Genomic DNA, 25,520 nt, shown 5'->3' with positions numbered 1-25,520 from the left:
GTGTACATGTTGAGGTAATTGTAATACTTTTTGTTCAGGTACATACTCGTTTTAATTCCCACTTCATTTATTTGCCACTCTTTTTTCCTTTATATGGTATCACATCTATGTTAGCTTCTGGTGAAAGCCATGGGGGAACACGGCTAAATGTGATGCATACATGTTGAACAGTGCAGACGCTTTTCTGCTTGCTCTTGCCTCTGCTTACTTTTTATGCTGATTTTCCCATTCTTATTCTCTGAAAACTTCGAGCAGCGGCTCCTGGAAATTAACTTATCACTGGGACAGTTAATCTTCGTAAATAGATGGAGGGTTTCAGCCATATTTCAACATTTTTAAGACGACCTCAGTCTTACAGTAGCGTGGCCTAGCGACAGCTAAAGCCTGGTAGGCTACTGCATGCTATTTAGCTTAAGGTAGTTGGTAGCAAAATGCCTCCGTTCTCTACAGATGACTTCCACAAACTTCTACAAACGATGGCTGTGTTGGAAATGAAAATGCAACGGTTGGAAGTTAATGTGGAAGTGAATGGACTATGTCGTGGGAATGACACCACTTTACCAGTGTTGCAAAATAATGGAAAAGGGTATGCTAACTCACAGCTAGTTAGCAGCTACAAGGATTCCAAGGAACAGGAGGGCTGTGTACCGGGTAATAAATCTACAAGTGGTAGTCCTCCCTGGAACTCTCTGTGTGCAAAGAGTAAATCATTTCCATGGGATTTGGGAGGACGAATAACAGGCAGAGCCCAGCGCTCTGAAATCTGTGATGCGAAAGGCTGGCCTGCATTGTTATCACCCAGGAAGAGCGCCTCTTCAACCCCTATTCATACTAGGAAACAGCCATGGACAGCTGCTAAAGGGAGAACTACAAACAATCCTCCTAAACCACCAAGTGTGCCAATCCAGAACAGATACGCTCCGCTGACCGAGAACCGGAGATCTCTTTCTGATGACCTGGATAACCTGTCCTCTTCACACAGCAGGGTAAGGACCAATAGCTACTCCAAAAGTAAAAGGCTAGAGGGAAAGCTAACGACTGGGCCTGAAACTCTGATTGTGGGTGACTCTGCTGTAAGAGATGTAAAAAGTCTGTGTAGTAAGAACAACACCAAAGTACTCTGCTTTCCCAAGGATATGGTCTCTGACTTGGCTGAGAAGATCCTGCATATTGGGGCTGAACATCAGACTGTGAAGAATGTGGTACTGCACATTGGAACAAATGATGTTGTGAAACAACAGTCAGAAGTGCTGAAAGAAGACTTTAAATGTTTGTTGGAAACTGTCAGCTCTCTAAATGCAGAGGTGTTCATCAGTGGCCCTCTACCGCCAGTCAGCAGAGGAGTGGAGAGATTCAGCAGACTGTCTGCACTGAACACGTGGCTCTGCCTGTACTGACCATTCTGTCCATGTTATTGACAATTTTAACTTTTCTGGGATCGCAGACATCTTTATAAGGCAAATGGAGTTTGCCTGAACAAGTCAGGAGTGAAATTGTTTATCTCCAACGTATTCAACTGCCTGCGACATCAATCTGTTCCCTCTGCCAAGGACAAGCAAAAAGAGGGATCAAAACAAGAGAAAGACACATCACACAGAAAACCTTGAAGAATTATCACTGCACCCGCCTGAGGAATGTTCTGATTATGGGAGACCTATGACACAAATGGAGGAGTCTCCACTGCCCGTCACCCCCCCTGTCAACGCCTTTGAGGAAACTCTTCATTCATCCCCCAGCTCTCTCTACTCTCCGCTCACCCTTTCACCCTCGCTCACCCCCCTGGAGTTTGATGAGCAGATGAAGGAGATACAGAGGGTTGGCACCAAGTCCTTCCTGGAGTTCAATGACCGCATAAAGGCGATACGGCATGTCCTTTACCCCCGGCCCTCAAAGACGCCCACCAAAATCACCGAAGCAGAGACGCGCACCATCTCCCCCGCCTTCATCACCCTGCCTACCACAATCATCCAAACCAAAACAATACAAGGAAGATGGAAGCAGATTTCCAAACCCCCCTTCCTACAGTGTAGACCTCACCCTGCCCTCCTATGATGAGAGGAGCAGGGTGGTGGGTCCTCCCTCCCCTTCAAAGCCTGATAGGGATGTGTGTGTACAAAACGCTGCAAAATGTGCTGGGTCCAGGCTCAAGGGCGTATGACACTCTCAACTTTTTCCAGGACATACCGGAGCCCTGCCTGCCTGTAGCTTTCCGATATCTGTGTTGATAGGTAATAGATTAAAAGCAGTGAATCATCTTAGATACAGGAAGCGCTCAAACGTTTGTGTGAGTTTATCAAATTTAGCAGTGATTCCATGTCAGCCACAGCTTGTTACAACAAATCTGACTGATAGTGTGTTTAACTAACTTAAACTAGCTTTATTAAATGTCAGGTCTTTGGCAGGAAAAACGTTTTTAATCAATGATTTTATCACTGAGCACAATCTTGATTTTATGTTTTTAACAGAAACTTGGATTGAACAAAAATAACAGTGCAGATGTTCTTATTGAATCAACCCCTACCAACTTTAGTTTTATGAATCAGGAAAGAATGTATAAGAAAGGGGGTGGAGTTGCTATTTTGTTCAATGATTCCATTCAATGCAGGAAGATATCTTATGGGAACTTTGCTTCTTTTGAATATGTGGCCCCTCAGCTGAAATGCTCCTCTCAAGCTCTGTTCCTAAATATATAAACCACCCAAATACTGTGCAAGCTTTTTTGATGATTTTACCGAGTTGCTGTCTATCGTGTGTGTTGACTTTGACCGTCTAGTCATTGTTGGTGATTTTAACATCCATGTTGACAACCCCCAGGACAGAGGGGCTAAAGAACTGTTTTGTGTTCTTGGTAGCTATGGACTGACTCAGCATGTGACGGAGCCCACGCACAATAAGGGGCACACTCTGGACTTAATGATCTCAAAAGATCTGAATATCTCTGAGGTTGTGGTGACTGATGTTGCACTCTCTGATCCTTCCTTTGTTTTCTTTGAGAAGGCAAGGCAAGGCAAGTTTATTTATATAGCACCTTTCAACACAAGGCAATTCAAAGTGCTTTACAAAAAATGAAAGACATTAAGAAAATGGCATTTAAAATCAGTCATTAAAAAGAAAAGATAATAAAATAAACATTAAAAAATACATGGATAAAAGTTACAGTGCAGTTTAAGATGTGAATAGTTCAATTAAAAGTAGCGACAAAAAGAAAAGTCTTCAGCCTGGATTTAAAAGTAGTCAGAGTTACAGCGGACCTGCAGGTTTCTGGGAGTTTGTTCCAGATGTTTGGAGCATAATAACTGAACGCTGCTTCTCCATGTTTAGTTCTGACTCTGGGGACAGAAAGATGACCAGTCCCTGAAGACCTGAGAGATCTGGATGGTTTATAATTTAGCAGGAGGTCAGAAATGTATTTTGGGCCTAAACCATTCAAAGCTTTATAAACCAGCAGCAGTATTTTTGAAATATATTATTTGACATACAGGAAGCCAGTTTAAAGACTTCAGAACAGGAGTGATGTGATCCACTTTCTTAGTGTCAGTGAGGACTCGAGCAGCGGCGTTCTGAATCAGCTGAAGCTTTCTAATCGATTTTTTAGTGAGAACTGAAGACACCATTACAGTAGTCCAGTCTACTGAAGATAAAAGCATGGACAAGTTTTTCCAAATCCTGCTGTGACATTAGTCTTTTAATCCTAGATATGTTCTTTAGGTGATAGTAGGCTGATTTAGTAACTGTTTTAATGTGACTGTTGAAACTCAGGTCAGAGTCCATGACTACACCTAGATTTCTGGCTTTATCTGTTGTTTTGAACATTGCAGACTGAAGCTCAGCGCTAACTTTTAAACGTTCTGCCTTGGCTCCAAAAACCATTACCTCAGTTTTATCTTTGTTTAATTGGAGAAAGTTCTGACACATCCAGTCATTGATTTGTTCAATGCACTTACTCAGTGTTTGAATTGGAACAGTCTCCTGGTGAAATTGTTACGTGAATTTGTGTGTAATCTGCATAGCTATGGTAACTTATTTTGTTGTTCTTCATTATCTGAGCCAGTGGTAGCATGTAGATGTTAAAGAGAAGAGGCCCCAAGATGGAGCCTTGAGGTCATATTTGTCAACTCAGATGTGTATTTACCTATAGAAACAACGTTTTTTCTGTCCTTTAAGTAGGATTCAAACCATTTTAGAACTGTTGAAAAAAGTCCCACCCAGTTTTCTAGTCGGTCGAGTAATATGTTGTGGTCAACAGTGTCAAACGCAGCACTGAGATCTAATAATACTAACACTGAATTTCTGCCACTGTCTGTGTTTAAGTGGATGTCGTGTTGAAGACCTTTACAAGAGTAGTCTCTGTGCTGTGGTTTGGACGAAAGCCTGACTGGAACACATCGAAACAGTTGATGCACGAATAGAAAAACGCACGACAGTCTTTCTTCTCTGACATCATTACCAAAAACAAAAACAACGCACGTGCCTTGTTCGCTACCGTCGACAGACTAACTAACCCCCCAGTGTCAGTAGCCTCTGAATTTCTATCCACCAGGTAGTGCAATGATTTTGCCTCCTTCTTCACTGACAAAATTCAGAAAATCAGACAAGCAGTCAGTGCCTCTGTATCAGGTACAGCAAATGTGTTGTCCCTCTGTCCACCTAATATCAATTCAGACACCATGACACAATTCCATCAGATTAATGATAAAAACCTAGAGGACATTATTCAACTTCTGAAATCCTCCTCCTGCTGCCTTGATATTATTCCAACAGAATTTTTCAAAGATGTTTTTCGTTGCATGGCCTCAGATCTACTTCATATAGTAAACAAATCTCTTCACTCAGGTATTTTTCCACAGGCCCTGAAAACTGCAGTCATTAAACCGCTCTTAAAAAAGAATAATCTAGATGCTTCAGTAATGAACAATTACGGGTCCATATCAAACCTGCCATTTCTAGGTAAAATCATTGAAAAACGTTGTTTCTATAGGTAAATACACATCTGAGCTGACAAATATGACATGTGGGGTACCCCAAGGCTCCATATTGGGGCGTTTTCTCTTTAACGTCTACATGCTACCACTGGCTCAGATAATGAAGAACAACAAAATAAGTTACCATAGCAATGCAGATGACACACAAATGTACGTAACAATTTCACCAGGAGACTATTCTCCAGTTAAAACACTGAGTAAGTGCATTGAACAAATCAATGACTGGATCTGTTAGAACTTTCTCCAATTAAACAGAGGAAACTGAGGTAATGGTTTTTGGAGCCAAGCCAAGGCAGAACGTATAAAAGTTAGCGCTGAGCTTCAGCCTGCAATGTTCAAAACAACAGATAAAGCCAGAAATCTAGGTGTAGTCATGGACTCTGACCTGAGTTTCAACAGTCACATTAAAACAGCTCCTAAATCAGCTTACTATCCCCTAAAGAATATATCTAGGATTAAAAGACTAATGTCACAGCAGGATTTGGAAGAACTTGTCCATGCTTTTATCTTCAGTAGACTGGACTACTGTAATGGTGTCTTCACAGGTCTCACTAAAAAATCTATTAGAAAGCTTCAGCTGATTCAGAACGCCGCTGCTCGAGTCCTCACTAACACTAAGAAAGTGGATCACATCACTCCTGTTCTGAGGTCTTTACACTGGCTTCCTGTGTGTCAAAGAATAGATTTCAAAATACTGCTGCTGTTTATAAAGCACTGAATGGTTTAGGCCCAAAATGCATTTCTGACCTCCTGCTAAATTATGAACCATCCAGATCTCTCAGGTCTTCAGGGACTGGTCAGCTTTCTGTCCCCAGAGTCAGAACTAAACATGGAGAAGCAGCGTTCAGTTATTATGCTCCAAATATCTGGAACAAACTCCCAGAAATCTGCAGGTCCGCAGCAACTCTTACTACTTTTAAATCCAGGCTGAAGACTTTTCTTTTTGTCGCTGCCTTTAATTGAACTATTCATATCTTAGACTGCCCTGGTACCCTGGTCTGTGAAAGACCAGGGTACACAAAAATCAGGAATGCAGGTTGAGGTGCAAAAATAAGAATTGTATTTACCCAATACAGTTTTAAGATGGGTAATACAATCAATTAGGTTTAAACAAAAAGGTGTAGATATAAACAGACACAATCTAGCATTTAAGGGATAAACAAAACGTCACAAAAATGGGTGACATCCTGTGTGCTCTTCTGCCCAAGAGCAACTCACATACCCCCCTTCATCTCCACACTACAATACTTTGGCCCAATCCCAAACCACTCCCTCGACCCTACCCCTCCGTGACGGAGTGAACTCCGTCTGTAGCCATACTCGCAGCTCAACGAGGCTCCCTCCTGTCAGGTGGAGGGAGTAAATACAGCAGCAAGCTTTGGGACGGCTTCCCCTCTCTCCGGCAGAAACAGGAAATGCCGTAACTGTATGTAACAACGGTTTCAAATCAGCATCTCTTTGACAAAAAATGTAAATTAATAACTCAAATAAAACTCCAAACATCTTTCATTGTGTTTCAAAGCTCTTTTAGTTTTAAACCTGATGTTTATAAGCTTCTTAGTTTTTGCAACAGTCTGTAAATATACACAACTTTATAATAAAATACACACATTTACCTTGTTCTAGACTAAACACAGGTATGATCCTAAGTTAAAAACATATGAGGTTATCATGAGGTTGTTTACATCGCAGTTTATCATTTGTAAACAGCGTGTTTCCTGACGGACACACACAGCTTGACTCCGGTCAGGTAGAGACCGGTCTCAAGTCAGCACCGCTGCAGACTCGCTGTTTGAGGGCTTGATAGCCCACTCCCCCTCCACACTCGTTGGTTTGGAACAGCCCTCAATATGGCGGACCCTCCGCGTGAACGCGCAAACGGAGGGGTAGGATGTAGGGGGCGGTTTGGGAATGGGCCTATATAGCACTACTGGCCAGTCCATTGTTGCGTGCAGGGGGAAAATACTCTAAAAAGGGGTGGCTTAAATGGAGTGGCCTCTTTAAACACCCCTCAGGGTTTGCGAGGAATGGCGTAGTCCGATTAGCTGATGTAAAACGAAAGCATAACCTTTAGGATGTGTGTTTGTTTGTGAGGCTTGTAGCCCTCAGATTGACAATGTTTTTGAGAAATTACAAAATGACACAAGTATAAATACATTAATTAATATATTAAATTAATACACAAGTCTGGGTTTAAATGAATGAATACGGAAATAAATAAATACAGTATATACATGAACAAAGTTCGTAATCAAATATATGGTAAATCCCTAAAATATATTGCATTCAAATCTCATAAGTGTTAAACTGTACACTTTAAAAGTTTGGATGTAATAACATTTAAGTCTGTATTTACAGAAGTCGCTTTTATTTTGAAAACCTCAAACCGGAAGTGTCCTGTCTGTTGCCTACTGCTGTCTAAAAACAGCCATTGAGCTTGTAAATTGGTTATTTTTGCGTTTCTTTGCGTATTTTTATCAACATATTAGATTATACACAGGTTAACGTGACAAACAAGGATCGTCAGTTTTACATCTGTAACTGTTTCACCACTGATAACATCTTTCTGGAGGAATACAAGCTGCATGTCCGATTCGTCCCCGAGCAGCAGTTCAGACAGGACTATCATTCTATGAGGAAACTGTTTTATTTATTCAAGCACATATATGATTATTCTGAATACAAAATGGTCCATTTCAGAATAATATATATGATATGTTTGATAATGATTGATCATGAAAGTGTTCTCAAAGCTGGTAAAGGTGCAGCTAGTTTGAATGACTTTGTATACTGCAGGGTAGCTTGTGGATTTACTCCAGGTGGAACTAAAGTCTGATTTAAGACTTGATTATATTTCACATCATTCATCCAGATCTCTAAAGTAACTAAAGATATTAAATACATGTAGTGGAGTCAAAGTACACCATTTACCTCTGAACTGTAGAGAAGTAGAAGTACAAAGTAGCATAACATAGAAATACTCAAGTAAAGTACAAGTACCTCTAAATGATACTTTAGTATAGTACTTGAGTAAATATACTTCCCACCACTGATTATCTTCATTATTGATACTCGGGTGGTGAGGAGGCTTGGCTGTGTGACGGACGCACAGTTTAAGGATGTTTACAACAAGCTGAGAGCACACAACCCAACAGCACGTTTTTGGTCTAGCAACACAACAAAACCTTTGCATTAAGACACTAAGACTAGCTGGTCCCTCTAAAGGTCAGTCCACCTTAAATGAGCAGTGGGTGATCAGCAGGTGAAGGGCAGGACACGGGAACTTGGTCCTGAGGAGATGTAACGATTATTAAACAAGAAACAGTCGAGTCAAGGGGTCAAAGAAATGAACATTTGTGATTATTAGCGAATCGGTTGCAGGTGGGTGAAATCAGGCTTAGGGAGTAACGTATTACATGTAACGGCATTAGGTCATCAGGATACAAAATAGACAAATGTATTCCCTTACAGTTAGAGAAGCAAAAACAATCAGATAACAGGCACATGTATGTAAAACATGGCTCATTAACAGGATAGCAATGATACAAAACATTTAGAAATGAAGAACAATACAATCAAATCATCCTATATCTCTATATGGAAACTTGGAGCCCTCAATCCAGAATAAAATGGTTCATCAACAGTCAGTGGTTAACGTTTAAATCTGAAAATAAGTAGGACAAAAACTTTAAACATATTGTCCACTTATGTTGATAAAGATAGATGGATCAGCGGAGCAGCGGATCTGGCGCGCTAACACTATAGGTGCGCTGTGTTTGGGGGTGTGGGTGCTAGTGGAACCTCGCAGATAGGGGTGCTGCAGCCCCCTCAGCACCCCCCCCCTGTTCCCGTGTCCATTTGCGATGTCTCGCCGTCTCGCAGATCCCACGCTGCAAGCAGAAAATTAATCCAGCTCACACTGTCCGCTCCTCGCAGCAGCGAGTCGCGCAACGTCCCGCCAACACGGCACCCAGACCCCACGCAACATTCTCATCTGTTTGTCCTCACTGGTGTCATTTTCTGGTTGCTAACGCCATTGTAACACATAATCACCGATGTTCCGCTGTAACGGTGGTAGATTCATCAGAAAAGATTGGGCAAGCTGACCAATCAGAGCACAGTGGGCTTACAGGGAGGGGGGAGGGGGCAGGAGCTCCAACAAGTCGTTTAGGACAGAGAGTGAATACACAGCTACAGAGATGCTGTATGAGAAACCAATGTGAGTTTGGAAAATTGCACAATATAAATCTATTCTAGTATACCTAAACAATGGAATTATGATCAGTAGAAATTGCCATGACATGAGACCTTTAAGTCTTATATGAATGTTGTGCAACAATGTTAATCCAGTCCGACAGATTTTTCTCATGAGTGAACTATCATAAGACTTATTCATTGTCCTCTCCATCAGCTTCTGTTTCCATGTGTTCAGCTGAGCTGCTGATTGGAGGCTCTGTCTCTCCGTTATCATCAGTTTGAATTTGATTAAGCTGGGAGGACTGACGACCAACACACTTGTGTCTTTTGAAATCAATACACCATTTAAATCTTTTGTCACAAACATTACAGCTGTATATTTTCTCTCCTGTGTGGACTCTCATGTGTGCCTTTAAATGTTCACTCCGTGAAAAAGCTTTCTTACAGACTGAGCAGCTATGTGGTTTATCTCCTGTGTGGATTCTCATGTGTCGCTCTAAATGTCCACTCCGTGAAAAAGCTTTCTTACAGACTGAGCAGCTGTGTGGTTTCTCTCCTGTGTGGATTCTCATGTGTCGATTTACATCTCTATTCTCTGAAAAAGCTTTCTTACAGACTGAGCAGCTGTGTGGTTTCTCTCCTGTGTGAATTTTCATGTGTTCCTTTAAATGTCCACTCCGTGAAAAAGCTTTCTCACAAACTGAGCAGCTGTGTGGTTTCTCTCCTGTGTGGATTCTCATGTGTGCCTTTAAATGTCCACTCCGTGAAAAAGCTTTCTCACAAACTGAGCAGCTGTGTGGTTTCTCTCCTGTGTGGATTCGTATGTGTGCCCTTAAATTTCCACTCAATGCATAAGATTTGGTACAAACTGAGCAACTAAATGGTTTTTCTCCTGTGTGAATTGTCATGTGTTCCTTTAAATGTCCACTCCGTGAAAAAGCTTTCTTACAGACTGAGCAGCTGTGTGGTTTTTCTCCTGTGTGGACTCTCATGTGTTCCTTTACATTTCTTGTATTTGTAAAAGATTTCATACAGACAGAGCACCCAAATTGTTTTTTTACAGCACTATGGCTTGAATCACTTACAGATGCTTTTTCATTTTTCAGTGAGTTTGAACCTGATGCAGGTTCTCTGGTCTCTTCCCAATCAGCACTGTCTTCAGTGTCAGGTTCAGAAGAGTCTCCAGTGTCATCCTCAGTCTTTGGTTGTAAACTGCTCTCTGGATCTGAGTTCCTGGCTGGTTCTGGTCCTCGACAGTCATCTCCATCAGCTTCTGTTTCCATGTGTTCAGTCTGTCTTTGATGAGGCTGTGAGGACTGAGGTTTCTCTTCATCATCTTCACTCTTCACAGGGTCAGGATTGAAAGTGGACTTGGTGATATCAGCCTCCTCCAGCTCATGAAGCTGCTCTCCCTCCTGACTGATTCTGAGTTCCTCCTGTTCCTGCTTAATGTTTGGGGGGGGCTCTGGGTCCTCCTGGTCCAGACTGGTGCTCCACTCCTGCTGGTCAGGGAGAAGCTCTTCTTTAACCACCACCAGCTGCTGGACATCTGCAGGAAACAGGAAATACACTTCAATATAATTAGGTATGTTATTGAATTACAGTTTCCAGCAAAGAGAGGCCCAACGTCTCTTCCGCAATTATTAGGGGTGACCGGAAGTGCAAAGAGGCCCTACTCAGGATAATACAGTTAAGTCTTGTTAGTTAGGTGGTTCATATCCTGACAGGGTATGAATTACACCTAAAGAGGTCATGAGATAATGACCATTCCACATCTGGAACATACTGTATCTCTTTATATTATTTAATAGTTTAACCTTTATCTTCTTGCTGTTTATAGTGTTTATTTTTAAATGTATTCTTAGTTAGCGTCATAATAGTTTCTATGCTTTTATTTTGAAGGAATGTTTGGTCACTGGGAGATTAGAGCACCTGGTGTAATTGTATATATTAGAGACAGGTGGAAGTGGTGGGAGCCAGAGCACTAGTAGGCAAACGTTTTTTTTACCAGGGTGTTTCAAGACACAGAAAGGAAAGCCATAGGAAAGGCTTAAAGAAAAGAGATATAGGAAACCTGTTCATTGTATTTTGTTATTGGAATGAAATGCACAAATGGAGGTTCTTGTCAGGACTTGGATGATCATTGCCCTGCGTAAGATCTGCTAACTAGTGCCTCAGCGGCTGTTTTAGGTCTATAGGATTTGGGCCGCTACATATATGATAACTAATGTCACTCACAACTAGTGCTGTGTACCTGGACTCACATTCAGGTTCAGGTCCGGACTCAAGTCCAGAGGTTCAGGTTCAAGTCCGGACTTATAAGTCCGGACTTGTGTCAAGTGGTGTGAGTAACTAAAGTGAACTTACTGTGAGCTAATTATCAATTGAAAATAAACTCATAATCAACTCAAATTCAAACTCGTCAGGTTTATTGTGCCCCCTTCCAACTTGTGTCTACACCATGTCTTTTCTAGAACTCTACATGTGTTACTTACTACACAACACAACTACATACATAGTGATGTACATACAAGACTCAATATGCAAGAGTACAAGTCTATGTGTTCTTGTTCAAGAACAACAACATATTGACATTGTCTGGGTGAAGTGTTGCTCTTTCGGCAGACACTATATCACCATACATACAAAGGAGTTAGCTTAGCTACACTACCAAATATGGCAACCAGCATCCCACGCTGTCAGTGTCCAGCTTCCCTTGACGTCACACAGATCTCGCGAGCAGTTGCGATATTTTGCGAGACTTCGTGAGCTCAGTAATGGCCGCCATATCAGAAGCCAAAACAATGTTTTTCGTCTTTTCTCGGCGCAAATTTCTCGATCTATGGAAGGTTTTAGATGGTTTAGAACAAAAAAGGAGAATATACGTAAGTACCGGTTCCCGACGTTCCGGTTTTAACCGGACTTGAACCGAAACTTTTTACAAGTCCAGTACCGGTTCGGCGTACCGGTACCCAGCACTACTCACAACCTGTAATGTTTATTTATACACGCAGTACTCTTATTTTGGTAGACCCTTATCCGGAAACAGGAAGTAGCTAAGAGGCTCCGGCTGGACGAGGTTAGTAAAAGTTGACTGTACACCAGAGATAGGAGAATAAAGACACAGCAACTAAAGCTTCCCTTGCAACGTGTTTATATGGATTTATTAAAACAGACTGCAATTCACAACAAAACCTGGCCGAGAGGGATTTTAGGGATGGGGGGGTGGGGGTAGAAGCAGCTGAAGCCAGTCCCCAACTCCGCGGACTTCCGGCCGGCGACTTCGGGTGGCAGTATACGCCATGAAGTTGTTTACGGCCTGCCGGTAAACCCAAAGCAGAAGAAGAAGTGACGTCAGCGGCTTCATTTGCCTAATCCTTCCCCAAGGAACTTATTCCGGTGTGAACGCGACCTGTACTTAGTTCATGAGAACTAAAAGAGTTCTCATGAACCTTTAGGCGCGTTCACACCAAGTACTTTTCCAACAATAGTTCATGAGAACTCTTTTAGTTGTGATGAACTATAGCGCCGAACAGGTGCACTGTCATTCGGTAGTCTTCCATCGGTTTGTTCAGGTCACCATCCTGCCACCATAGGAAACGCAGAAGATCAGCATCTTGGTCTTTCTTTGGGTGGTAGAGACCAGGATGAGGTATGTACCACACACGTCCATCTTCTCGGCTGAACTGTTCTATGGGGATTTTGACAGCGTAGCCTTTTACAATTATCCCGTCATGAAGTCCTTGTAATCTTTGTACAGGTCCGGGGTTTTGCTGAGCTTTCTTTGGAGATGTGCGGCACGCTGCTCTGCCATGCAGCGGTTGTTTGGCATTTTTGCTGTCTCGTTTCGCAGTGGTAAGCCAATGCAGTAGTGCCCATCCCTCAACTCTGCAGATTTTACCACTGACCGCATGAACTGATGATCCTCCTGGGACATCTCTTCTTTGTCTTCACAGCTGAGTTCTGAGAAGTCTGTGTTATTTTGCTTGATCAACAGTTCCTCTATGTTAGCTATGGAGATGTGGTTGGCTGTAATGTGGCTCACAACTCCATCCGCTGCCATCACCCGTCTTCTTCGGCCCATTCAATACCCATCCAAGGGCAGTCTTAACTGCATAGGGCCCGTCTCCGATGCTGTGTATCACCTGCCATGGCTCCAAAGCTTTAGGGGTGTTGGTTCCTATAAGCATGGTGACTTCTCCTTTTATCTTTGGGATTTTCACCTCCTTCAGATATGGCCACTTCTTTAGGTCTTCCTGCAGCGGGATGTTTATTTTCTTGACCGGTATATCTTTACATGTAAAAACCTTAGGGAGTTCAATGTACTAAGTAAGTATGTGAACCCTTTGGAATTAACTGGATTTCTGCATAAGTTGGTCATAAAATGGAGGAAGCCACTGCTGTCCAGATAAAACATTGCTGCACGTTTGAAGTTTGCAAAAGAGCACCTGGATGTTCCACAGCACTACTGGCAAAATATTCTGTGGACAGATGAAACCAAAGTTGAGTTGTTTGGAAGCAACACACAACGCCATGTGTGGAGAAAAAAAGGCAAAGCACACCAACATCAAAACCTCATCCCAACTGTGAAGTATGGTGGAGGGAGCATCATGGTTTGGGGCTGCTGCCTCAGGGCCTGGACAGATTGCCATCATCCACGGAAAAATGAATTCTCAAGTTTATCAAGACATTTTGCTGGAGAACTTAAGGCCATCTGTCCACCAATTGAAGCTCAACAGAAGATGGGTGATGCAACAGGACAACGACCCAAAGCACAGAAGTAAATCAACAACAGAATGGCTTCAACAGAAGAAAATAGTCCTTCTGGAGTGGCCCAGTCAGAGTCCTGACCTCAACCCAATTGAGAGGCTGTGGCATGACCTCAAGAGAGCGATTCACACCAGACATCCCAAGAATATTGCTGAACTGAAAGAGTTTTGTAAAGAGGAATGGTCCAAAGTTCCTCCTGACCGTTGTGCAGGTCTGATATGCAACTAGGAAACGTTTGGTTGAGGTTATTGCTGCCAAAGGAGGGTCAACCAGTTATTAAATCCAAGGGTTCACATACTTTTTCCACCCTGCACTGTGAATGTTTACATGGTGTGTTCAATAAAAACATAAAAACATATCATTGTTTGTGTGGTTTTACCTTAAGCTGACTGTGTTTGTCTATTGTTGTGACTTAGCTGAAGATCAAAACACATTTTATGACCAATTTATGCAGAAATCCAGGAAGTTCCAAAGGATTCACATACTTTTTCTTGCAACTGTATATATGTCAATAGGTCTGTAAACCTTGCTCTTCGTCCCTTTTTCTCTTGAACCTCGAAAGCAGCACTCTTCCAGCGTTCTTTCACTTTGTATGGGAGCTTTGAGGCGACAACTCTCATTTTAGTTGGATTGTTCATTTCGTCCATATACTCTATGTCCTCTATGGCATTACGGCACGTAATCAGGAAAAGGGCATAGGCATTCAGAGCTTTTCCGTCTTCAGATCTGATCTGTGGCCACTTTAGAGCTTTATCCATATAGGCGGTAGCAATTTTAAGTTCATCACCATAACGTTTCTGGAGTAGAGCCCTGGCTTCTTTGTAGCCTCTCTGTGGTGCCATGTGCTCACAACTGCGGACGAGCTCTTGAGGTTCCCCTCCGGTGAACTGTTCCAAGTAGTACAATTTATCGCTGCTGCTCTCTGCCTTACTGTCGATGACATGGTTGAAGACTCTTATAAAAAGGACTTGTAGGTGAGCGGGTCTCCCTTGAACACAGGCAACTCTCTTTTAGGAAGATAAGACAGGTTGTGCTGCCTTACCAGCATCTCTGTAATCTGACTATGACGCTGCATCACATCATAGCTGTCCCTCTCCTCTACGGTGACCTTCTCTGGGGCCCGGTCCATGTGCTGCATCAGAAGCTCCATCCTGCGTGTCCATCCACATGCTTGACTGTGTTGGCCGAGGCATGACAGTTCCTTTTAGCAGGTGTGCTGTGGCAAGTCTCTCGCCATATTCAACTGGTTTTGAAGCAGTTCTGGATCCGGTGCCAGATGTCTCTGACCTGACATGACGTTGGCTGCGATTGAGGCAGCTGTTCATACCATCCTGGGCTACTTCATACCCTTCAAGCACCTTTAACTTTGCATCACATTCAGCTACAGCTGCATCCATCTCTAATTGTTCTCTTTTAGCTTTGCGCTGCTGGAACTGCTTTGCTTGCTGCTTTGCTTACTGTTGTATTAGAGAGGCTTCTTCTACCTCAAGAGCCTGCTTCTTCTTTAACACTAGAACCGCCAACGGTTACATTTTACCCGCAGCTGTTTTTTGATTGTATGTAACTTTTTTTCAATAACATATTGAAGTCTCCAAGTCCGTGACTTTTCCTGAAGGTCTGTTATATAGCACACTGTTGTTAAAAATTGTCAATAGGAAGTCAGATTGAAAACATCGCCAAAAAAACTACCGTTTATACCCATATCCGCCAGCGGGTAATATTTACCTCATAGAAAATGCAGCGTAAACACGACATGTTGCTATAGCAACGCCTTTTGTCTACTGCGGTTCCTTATAGATAGAGATAGATACTGTAGATAGATATATTGATAGATAGATAGATAGAGAGATAGATAGATAGTTATAGATATCTTGAAGAATACAAGATCTTGGATGACTGAGCTCACGTTGAGGACGTAATGCATGTGTGCAGGTTACGTGCCAGTTGAATAAAGATGGACACTCGGAATGAGAGAAGTAGTCCGTGTTGTCTGTTTATGTAGACAATTATATATCCATAGAACAGAACATTGCAGATGGATCGATAGATAGTTATAGATAGAAAGAGAGAGAGATTTGTACCTAAACAAAACACAAGTCTAACAACAAGGGTTTAAATCAGCACTGGTAGCGATATTTCATATTTCATGCTATCTGCACAAACTATGTCATATGAAAAGCTGAGAGTCCACAGAATCTATTGGTATACGTTTCATCCCTGTGCGATCAAAACTCACTGTTCTGTATGATGAATAAAAGAACATTGTACCTTGCAAATCAATAGCGGGTAAATGTTACCCGTTGGCGTTTTTAGGTATACAGCGACCTCTGGCGGTTCTAGTGTTAAAGATGCTGCTCGAGCTAGCAGTACTGCCTTTTCAGCTTCCTCCCTTCTGCGAGCAGAAGAAACAGTAGAAGACGCCACTGTGTGGTGACTGGCTCTGGAGGCGCGGTCTTCAGGCCTGATATCATCTACTTCAGATGAGCAGGCTTCCTCTTCATGGTCCTCTTTTGTGCCTTCGTGCACTCCTTTAATCCATTTTTCAGTTATGCATACAAACTGTTCAATGCTTGCTGATTTGGGGTTAAACCAGTGTTGCTGGTCTTCAGACACCTTCTCTTCAGGTAAGAGAGTTACAAACTCCTTGTTAATGTCATTAAACTCTCCAAATAATTTAGCAAAGTCATTCAGAATTTCTTCTTCCACTTATCCACATTGCCATCATTTTCTTTAAGACGTTCCAGCTCATTAACCTTCTTGGTGAGCTGGGCCAGCTTCGCTCTCCTTAATCCATTTAGCCTGTGGAGCCTCTCCTCTTTGGCCTTTTCCGTGGGCTTTGGCTCCCTCTTGTGGCTCCTTTCAGTTAGTTCATCCATGGCTCTTTCAAATTAAAATTAGTACAGTGCTTAAACTCAACTGAAGGTGTCCAACAATAAACGCTTCGTTTTTATAGAAAATGTCTTTGTTGCACTGTCTTTCTTAAAGAACAACGTAGTTAAATGTATTTTACAAATGACAATCAAAAAGGTAATCAGCTGGAAGTTGGAATCAGCTGATCCATTCAGACTCCCTCTTCTGTCGGAGAGTAGCGATCTCCCATCCGTCTTCAAACATTAACGTAACAACAGGCCACTTCACCGTCTTTTGTTCTTCGGATGTCACACTTAATGTGCCAATCTCCGTGTGCGGTAGAGCAGTCTTTATCTTCACCTTTCATGCGACGCCGTTACTGGAATCCCTTGGACAAGATACGTCTCAGGATAGTTTGTTTGACTCTTTACTTAAACAGAAAGGTATCAAATACAAACAAATATTTTCTCAGGTCAAAAAACTATGTTGCTCTGTGCTTCTTTCTCCTTCTCACACACGCCAATCACCAGCAGCTGCCTTCGGCTACAACGTCTCGTAATCACTTACAGCTGCGGTCGTCTATGCCGTCAATTTCACACGGCTGGTTCAAATAAATAATATAATAGCACTAACAACAAAGGATTATAATATTCAAATATATCAAACTATACATTTTAACATATGGCTCCTACAATGAAAATACAATGACAAGCAAGCAAGTCCTAACGTCAAGCTAGCTGCTTAGGTACTAGTACAGTAAAGTTCAAATACAGATTATTTCAGTTCATCGAAATGCTGCACCTTATTGTTTATTTTATTATATTTTGTATTTATTTGAGTGAATACATTATTCAGAGTTTAATAATAATTTAAAAAAAATATATATATATATTTTATGTTTTGTGATCTTTTTTTCTGCTGTCCCGAAAACGTACCGAACCGTGACCTAAAAACCGAGGTACGTACCAAACCGAAATGTTTGTGAACCGTTACACCCCTAATATATTTATATATATACAGGAATATATATATATTAGGGCTGTCAAGTTAACGCGTTAATAACGCGCTAACGGAAAAAAACAAATTAACGCCACTAATTATTTTAACGCGATTAACGCATGTGTATTTTTTGTCCTCGGCCGCCCCGTAGTTTCAGAGCGCATCAAGTTTAAAATACCGTCTACAAGTTGATGATGACAGCCCCACTCCTGCCGTCCGCTTGCGGCAGACCACACTTCCACACTCACCGACTGGCCATCGGGAGGACCGGGAGGGTGTGTGTATGTGTGGCACGAGCGAGCGAGAGCGAGAGACCTTATGTGTATTGTTGTTGTTGTTAGCATCTGGTGCTAGCTGGCTGCGCTAATAGATATAAGGAGCTGTTTAAATGAAAACAGAGGAGCGACATTTCGCCGACAACTGCGCCGAGCACTTGACTTTATGCAGGTAGCCAGACAGTGAGACATTGTGAGAAAAGTCAGCACACTCGGCACGGATAGTGCGCACAACATGATTGCAGCGTCCAGGCAGCTCTGTTCGAGCACCTTGCGTCTCACACACACACACACACACACACACACACACACACACACACACACACACACACACACACACACACACACACACACACACACACACACACACACACACACACACACACACACACACACACACACACACACACACACACACACACACACACACACACACACACACACACACACACACACACACACACACACACACACACACACACACACACACACACACACACACACACACACACACACACACACACACACACACACACACACACACACACACACAGTTCCAGGTTGAATTGAAGCGAATGTTCAGAGGTTGTTGTGTATATTCATGTGAATATTTGTCATTGTTCAAATGATAATAAACATTTGCATAAAGCATTTGTGACCTGCTCCATCGAAATCAGTCGCATTGTCCCGAACACAAATTTTGAGTTGTATAGACTGTTGGAAAGAGGAGTCCTAGCTTTCTAATGATATCAGGATTGTTGTTGTACTCCAAATATTAAGCACAAATATGTCACATTATATAATGACTGTCACCGAGTCATCATTTTGAGAAAAAGGCCTTCAAAGTTTCCTCTTCTCTGGAATCAATCGATCTGATTGGTTATCAGCAAATGATCAAAATACTACGGAGGGAAGATATTTTCGTTTGGATTAATGGTCTGGGGGAAGCTCGCGAGTGTGTGTATATGTGTGTGTGTGGTTGTGTAATTTTGCGTTTGTGCGTATTGTGTTTGTTTCCCGGGGAAAACACTCACGAGAAACACCGGCTGTTGTTATGCCTGCTGTGACGTTAAGTTACTCCGTTCTCCGCTTGTAATTATGCCGTTACAAGCGTCAAAGTTGTATTTATCATCTGAATTTGCCGAAACAAGTTTAATATTCTGAAAGCCAAGACTTTGTTTAATTGAAATCAGATGAAAACAAACTGTAACGGACCCTGCCGTGTTATCACTATACACCTTAAATTCATAATTTCAGCGCAGGGAGGGGAAGCTGCGCTGCGGAACATTGGAGTGGCGATTTGAGAGCTGTCATCTTATCTTTACAAGCTTCAAAAATGTATTTATCGTGTGATTTTGGAAATAAAAGTTTCATATTCTGAAAGCCAAGACTGTTTATTTAAAATGAAACCAAACTCCGAAAAAATTGTATTATGCAAATCCACGTTTATTTTGAAAAAAGCCGTTGCGACTTCCGACTGATTTCGATAAAGCGGGTCACATTTGTCCACTCATATGTTGATAACAGTAGGGATGGGTACCGAGCCCCGGTATTAAACGGGCCCCGGGGCTGAATTATTAAAGACCGTGGTACCGTTAAGCTCCGACGTTAACGGTCTTTTTATCGGTAGACTACTGGAGACACTTAGAAAATATATGTATTATTGCTAAACAAACATTATATTGCAGTTTTAGTGTCGCCAACTCCGTTTGTAATATGCAAAAAGACTGCAAAAAGCGTCTTTTTAGTATTTTCGAGTATTCTCTCCCCCGCCTGCTTGCGAGGGGGCGGGGCAGTTTACACACACGCAGCTGCTACATGCAGCAACACACACACACGGAGGAGGTGGCAGAGAGAACGCGCTGCGAGGTGTGGTTAAACTTTACCCGATGAGGACAATGCTTGTTACCAAAAGTGCTATAAGAGTTTAGCATGTAAGGGCGCTTGAGCAATTTGTCTAAACATTTAGCAAAAGTGCACCACATTCAGACGGAGGAATGGACCGACTGTCTTTCTAGTAGATCTGTAGCCCCATCCACGAGTAACATTTCCACGTCAGGTGTTATGTATGCTAGCAGCAACACACGGAGTTAACTCAATTATACAAACATGGGTTAATGATTAGAGGTAACTGAGTTATTTATTTTGTTAACGATTCAGCTATTCTGTTTACAATTCTGTCATCAGATTATTTAATATGATTTGTTAAAACATTGTTGTTTCTTTTTATGTGAAATATTATTTATTTTATTTAAATAAAAAGCAATGTTAGTTTTGTTCACAATTTGTTTAGTCAGTTTACCTTTTTCTTTTTCTCCAAAAGAACCGATAAGAGTACCGTTAAAAGACCGGACCGATAAGCGGTATCGATAAAAGTAGTAGTACCGTTAAAACCTTAACGATACTCATCCCTAGTCTTCAATGGCATTAAAACGATGAAAACGCTGCTGAAGTTAATCCATAGGTTAATGTTAACGATGTGTTTTTTTAAATTTTTAAATTTTTTAAATGATCAGTTAGATGAGTTTCTTCCTGTTACATGGATATAAAACATTCATAGTTTATTAAATGAACATGCCCTCAGAAACTGTTTCCTGCAAGATGTTGCGGGAGGGCCCCGGTACCGGGGTCTGTCGGGCTTAACAGGTTAAGGGTGGGGTAGGTACGTTTGAGGAACCGGCTCGAGATACACTTCTTGTTATATTCCGTGGAATGCTCTTAACATCCCGATAGCAATGAATATCTTAAGTGCTTTGAAAAAAAATCCTTAAAAAGAAATGTCATCTGTGGAAGTCGTAGTACTGTAAAAAGCACGACCAATCATTTTAGCCGGCCCGGCTAAAATAACTGGATGGCCTACCTGCCAGTCAGCCTTCCATCTGTGCACAAACTTATCTTATGCCCTCATTGGTCATGTGCGCGTTCTAGTGTGTTGGGCTCTGTAAGGAAGTGGCAGATTTCTTCCGGTTGTGTATTTTCAAATTCTAGCGCACTCAAGCTGGTGTCTCCAAAGTTACCTACCCCACCTTTAATGACCTTTGTACTAGTTCCCCTATTCTTTATCAACTAACATTTTGGATACTTTATTATTGAACATATTTATTCATTGATTTTTTTCTTAATTATTCTCCCACAATTTGAATTAATCCAAATTATTGTTTTTATTTGCTTTTTACACATTTAAAAAGAAAAGGTGAATAAAGAAGCCCATTAGAACTAAATTATCAATGTATGTCACATTTAATCAACTAGTGCCTACATATATGGTTAATATTTAAATCAGTAAATTAAATGGCATATTATTCAATGTATGTATTTAAGATATGAATGCAGTACTTTAACTTGTAATGGAGTATTTTCACAGTCTGGTGTTTGTACTTTTACTTCAGGATCTACTACCTGCAGCAAGTGCTGATAAAGAGTCTTAAAGGTAGAGTAGGGAATGTAGAAACCACCTTGAGTGCGCTAGAATTTGAAACTACGCAGCCGAAAAAAATCTGCTACTTCCTTATAGAGCCCCTCCTTCAACACCAGAGTTCCCGTTAGCCGGTAATTACCGGACTATGACCGGTAAAATATGCTGAAGACCGGCAAATCTAAATCTCTCCGGTCAAAATAATTTCCCCTTAGAGCAATACCGCATCAGTTGCGCCACATATGTGACAGACAAGAGAGTATGTGAGTGACAGATAAGAATAGTCAATTCTAATGTCTAACACGTAATGTGGAGAAAGAGATGTCCTGTATGGGTTGATTGTGCGTCGATCTGTTGGTAATGCCTCGGGGTTCCGGTGGGCATGTAAACAAATGCATAATGCTGCGCTATACTTTGCGACCTCACCCGGTTGCATAGCGACGCTTATTGTTTAGGTGTCTCTTAATAAGCAGGTAGTCCTATCATTAGCTATAACTAGCTAGTTCTGATCGATATGGACATAAACGCGAGTAAAGTCTAATCTGACGGGAGAGAGAGATCAGCTGCTGCTGACGAGTCGACACGCAGCTCTGCATGATCACATGCAGCGGTGAGCGGAACAAAACACACACTTCAGGTTAGAATATCACACGTAGCTATTTTAATTACCTCTCAAACTACCTAAACTAGTTATAGATATGTTTAGTTTTACTGTCTGGTCGATCACTACTGGATCAGCTGCTGCATGATACTGACGGGCTGTCAGGAGAGGGACAGAGCCCTCTGTTTATTATTCCCGTGTAAATTACTGAACACTTTTGAATAATGTAGTTAATCTACTATAATTAGTTTGTTTAATATCGAATCATCTCAATTTGTTTTAAAGCTCAATAAATAACAAAGAAGACCTTTGACCCGGCACTTTTCAAATTTTGTCTGGAAGATTTAAACTTTAACGGACATGTTGGCCGGCGAAAAAATATTCTAACGGGAACTCTGTCCAACACACACTTAGATTTGTCTCATAAACATTTGTACAAACATAAAAATAATGTGTGTAAATGTGATTTGTAAATGTAAAACACCATCCATAAATGCATTTAGGAGATTTGGAAACTCACAAATAAATTTGCAAATGTAAAACGGATCTGCAAATACGCAAAATATTTTCACAATTAAAAAAAAGATCTGTGAATACTATTATTCATTTACAAATAAACAAAAGGAATTTGTGAATATCTCTTTAACATTGACAACTTTCGATGAAATGCGCTTGTGGATCTCAGATCTCTGCTTGTGGATCTCAGATTACAAGCAGAGATTTGAGATCCACAAGCGGATTTTTGGTTGACAAATACAAAATGGATTCACAAATGCCTGATCGAAAGTTGTCAATGTTAAAGAGATATTCACAGATCTTTTTTTTATTTGTGAAAATATTTTCCCTATTCGCAGATCCGTTTTACATTTGCAAATGTATTTGTGAGTTTGCAAATCTTTTAAATGCATTTGTGGATGGTGTTTTACATTTCCAAATCACATATTTACAAACAAATAATTTTTATGTTCACACAAATATTTATGAGACATATTTAAGCCCATAGTTAGATTTCCACAGATGACTTTTTTTCAATGTATTTATTGTCAAAGCATGTAATGTATTCATTGCTATCGGGACGTTAAGAGCATTCCATGGGATATAACAAAAACAGTATCTGAAGTGAATTACCTACCCCACCTTTAAGTGTTATTAATGTGATAATAAAGTGTTACTGAAGAGTTTAAAGTGTTAATTAAGAGTAGAGGGAACAGACCTGCTCTGTGTATCCGAAGCTGAGGCTGTAAAGCAGCGTCCAGTCGTTTCTGGAGTCTCTCGTTCTCCTCTTTGGAAAGAGACAGCTCCTCCACGTGCATTTGGACTTTACTCATGTTTACTAGATCACCTTTTCCTGCAAACTCCGTTAAACACACCGTTTCTCTCTCCATCAAACTCTCAATCTGACTAGTGTTGCTAACGTGTTTCCAGCTAGCATGCTAAGCTAGCTCCTATAGTCCGAGGTAAAAAAAAAAAATTGAGAAAATTCCAGAAAAAAAGAGCACAGAGTCCATTCGGAGGTTTATCCAGACACACAGATGATGGATCAGTACTGCTGGAGCTCACACACACTTTATCGGGAACACAGAGATAAAGAACCGTAGCGACGAGATACCACGTCGATTCAGGAACTGCACTTCTTCTTCTTCTTCTTCTTCTTCTTCTTCTTCTTCTTCTTCTCGCGTTTTTGGCGGATTGCAAACAACTTTAAGGTGCATACCGCCACCTACTGTACATGAGTGTGAATCATCATATAATTCCATGACTTAACTCATGGACGTATATATCTATGAACTAATCAAAAATAAATAAATAAACAAAAAACATAAAATTAAACAAAACACAAAAATCATCCATGATCTATTCTAACCTAATGTTACATTATTTTTCCTACCCCAGTTTCACTCAGAAAGGTAAACAGTGCCTATCTGGTAGCTCTTACTCCCTCTCCTTCTGTTCCCAGAATACCAAACACATTCCACTCCCTCTCTGCCTCTAACTTTATCCTTTAGTTTTTCTCTTTCAGCTTTATAGATGTCCCAATGTAATCAATCAATCAATCAATGTTTATTTATTTAGCCCAATATCAGAAATGTTACATTTGTCTCAGTGGTCTTCATAGTTTGTACAGTATGACAACAATACTGTACGTAATAAGATATGTTCTACATTTTCTTTAACTCCACAGTTCCCACACTTGTCAATGTCACTTTTCCCCATGACATACAGCGTACCATTCAATGCTGTGTGATTTAGTCTGAGTCTAGCTATCATGATTTCCTCCCCTCTGTTTCTTTCTTTATAAATATTAATATTGATTGTCTTTTGAACTTTATGATACTCTTTGCCTTTCTGGTCTTTCTCCCACCTTTTCTGCCAGATCTCCATCCCTTTTTTCTTAATTACTACTTTTCCTTCTCCTTTTCCAAGTTGAACTGGTAATGTTATTTCCTTTTGAAGTAGACTTTTTGCTAATTTATCGGCACACTCGTTCCCTTTCACCCCCTCATGCAGGCACCCAGCAGAACTGCAGATCTATACCGCCTCTGTGAATTCTTAACAGGCTATGATTAAGTTCTATGAGAATGAATCCGTGTATCTACCGTCCAATTGTTTTTCTTTATTAAACACGTAAACGGAAGAGCGTTTGAGAGGCCTTTTTGCTTTTTGCTTTTTACCTTACTAAATTGTCTAATGGTCATTGGAGCGAGGGGCGGGGGGGGCGAGACTCTCGGAAGTGATTTCAAAATAAAAGCAAACTCCATCATTCAGACTGCAAAGCGGACAAAGTAAGCTAAACATGTTTTTTTAAATGTAATAGCTGGCTGTAATAAAAAATAACTGGGAGCAAGGACAAATCTGGAGTTATGTCGGACAGACCTGAAGTCGCAGGTTTGATTAAGGAGACATTTGGCGATGTCAATTAGTTGATGTGAGTGGATTTATTATTGTTGGATTTTTTTTTTGAATGCACTATTAGTTTATATCCAGTAGGTGGCGGTAATGGGACCTTTGGGTGCCAATCCCTTCTAATAATAACAACGACAAATAAGAGAGTATCTTGTTTTTAAAGGATTTCATTACTCGCTGCCACGTTTGTGATACACTTAACAATATATCATATGTATTTCATAATGTTTGTTATTACTGGCTGCCACATAGATGAGAGCAACGCTACGTCACAGCATGGCAAAACGCCGGCCCCGCCCCCTTTCCGGTGAAAACAGTGGCCGTTTCTCAGGCCGTTTCTCAATCTCGATGATACTGGCTTCCAAGCCAATATTTCAAGGATGCTACGTCATGGAGTGCCGCTGAAGTACTGTTCCAATGTCCAGCATACTTGGAATTCCACCGAGGCCGCGTTCTTGGTTTTGGGGAAATTTCGAGGCTGCACATGGGTAGACTTCGCCAGTGTTCGAATTCCATTTGCTTTCGGG

The 25,520-nt window shown here is 41.3% G+C and overlaps 2 protein-coding genes across 3 annotated transcripts in view; one reads left to right on the top strand and one right to left on the bottom strand.

Annotated features, from left to right (window-relative positions):
• Positions 1-25,520, top strand: part of LOC307044027 (uncharacterized protein) — a 219,361-nt gene that overhangs the window by 46,864 nt on the left and 146,977 nt on the right. The gene's annotated exons all lie outside the window — the stretch shown is intronic.
• On the bottom strand, positions 8,321-23,723 carry LOC307044022 (uncharacterized protein). Its single transcript, XM_079689031.1, has 2 exons — positions 23,303-23,723; positions 8,321-10,728 (listed from the first exon to the last, which is right to left on the bottom strand). The coding sequence occupies exons 1-2, from the start codon at positions 23,472-23,474 to the stop codon at positions 9,371-9,373; spliced, it is 1,530 nt and encodes a 509-aa protein (XP_079545157.1). The 5' UTR covers positions 23,475-23,723; the 3' UTR covers positions 8,321-9,370.

This window comes from Notothenia rossii (assembly GCF_949606895.1).
Source record: "Notothenia rossii genome assembly, chromosome: 6".
Lineage (NCBI taxonomy): Eukaryota > Metazoa > Chordata > Actinopteri > Perciformes > Nototheniidae > Notothenia > Notothenia rossii.
This window is presented reverse-complemented; position numbering and strand designations above follow the sequence as displayed.

Bases quoted from the DNA above. Each gene is read 5' to 3' on its own strand.
- LOC307044022 (XM_079689031.1), bottom strand. From the start codon at position 23,474: ATGGAGAGAGAAACGGTGTGTTTAACGGAGTTTGCAGGAAAAGGTGAT. The intron at 10,729-23,302 runs GTCTGTTCCCTC...TGTTTCCTGCAG, and splicing joins GCTTCGGATACACAGAGCAG to ATGTCCAGCAGCTGGTGGTG.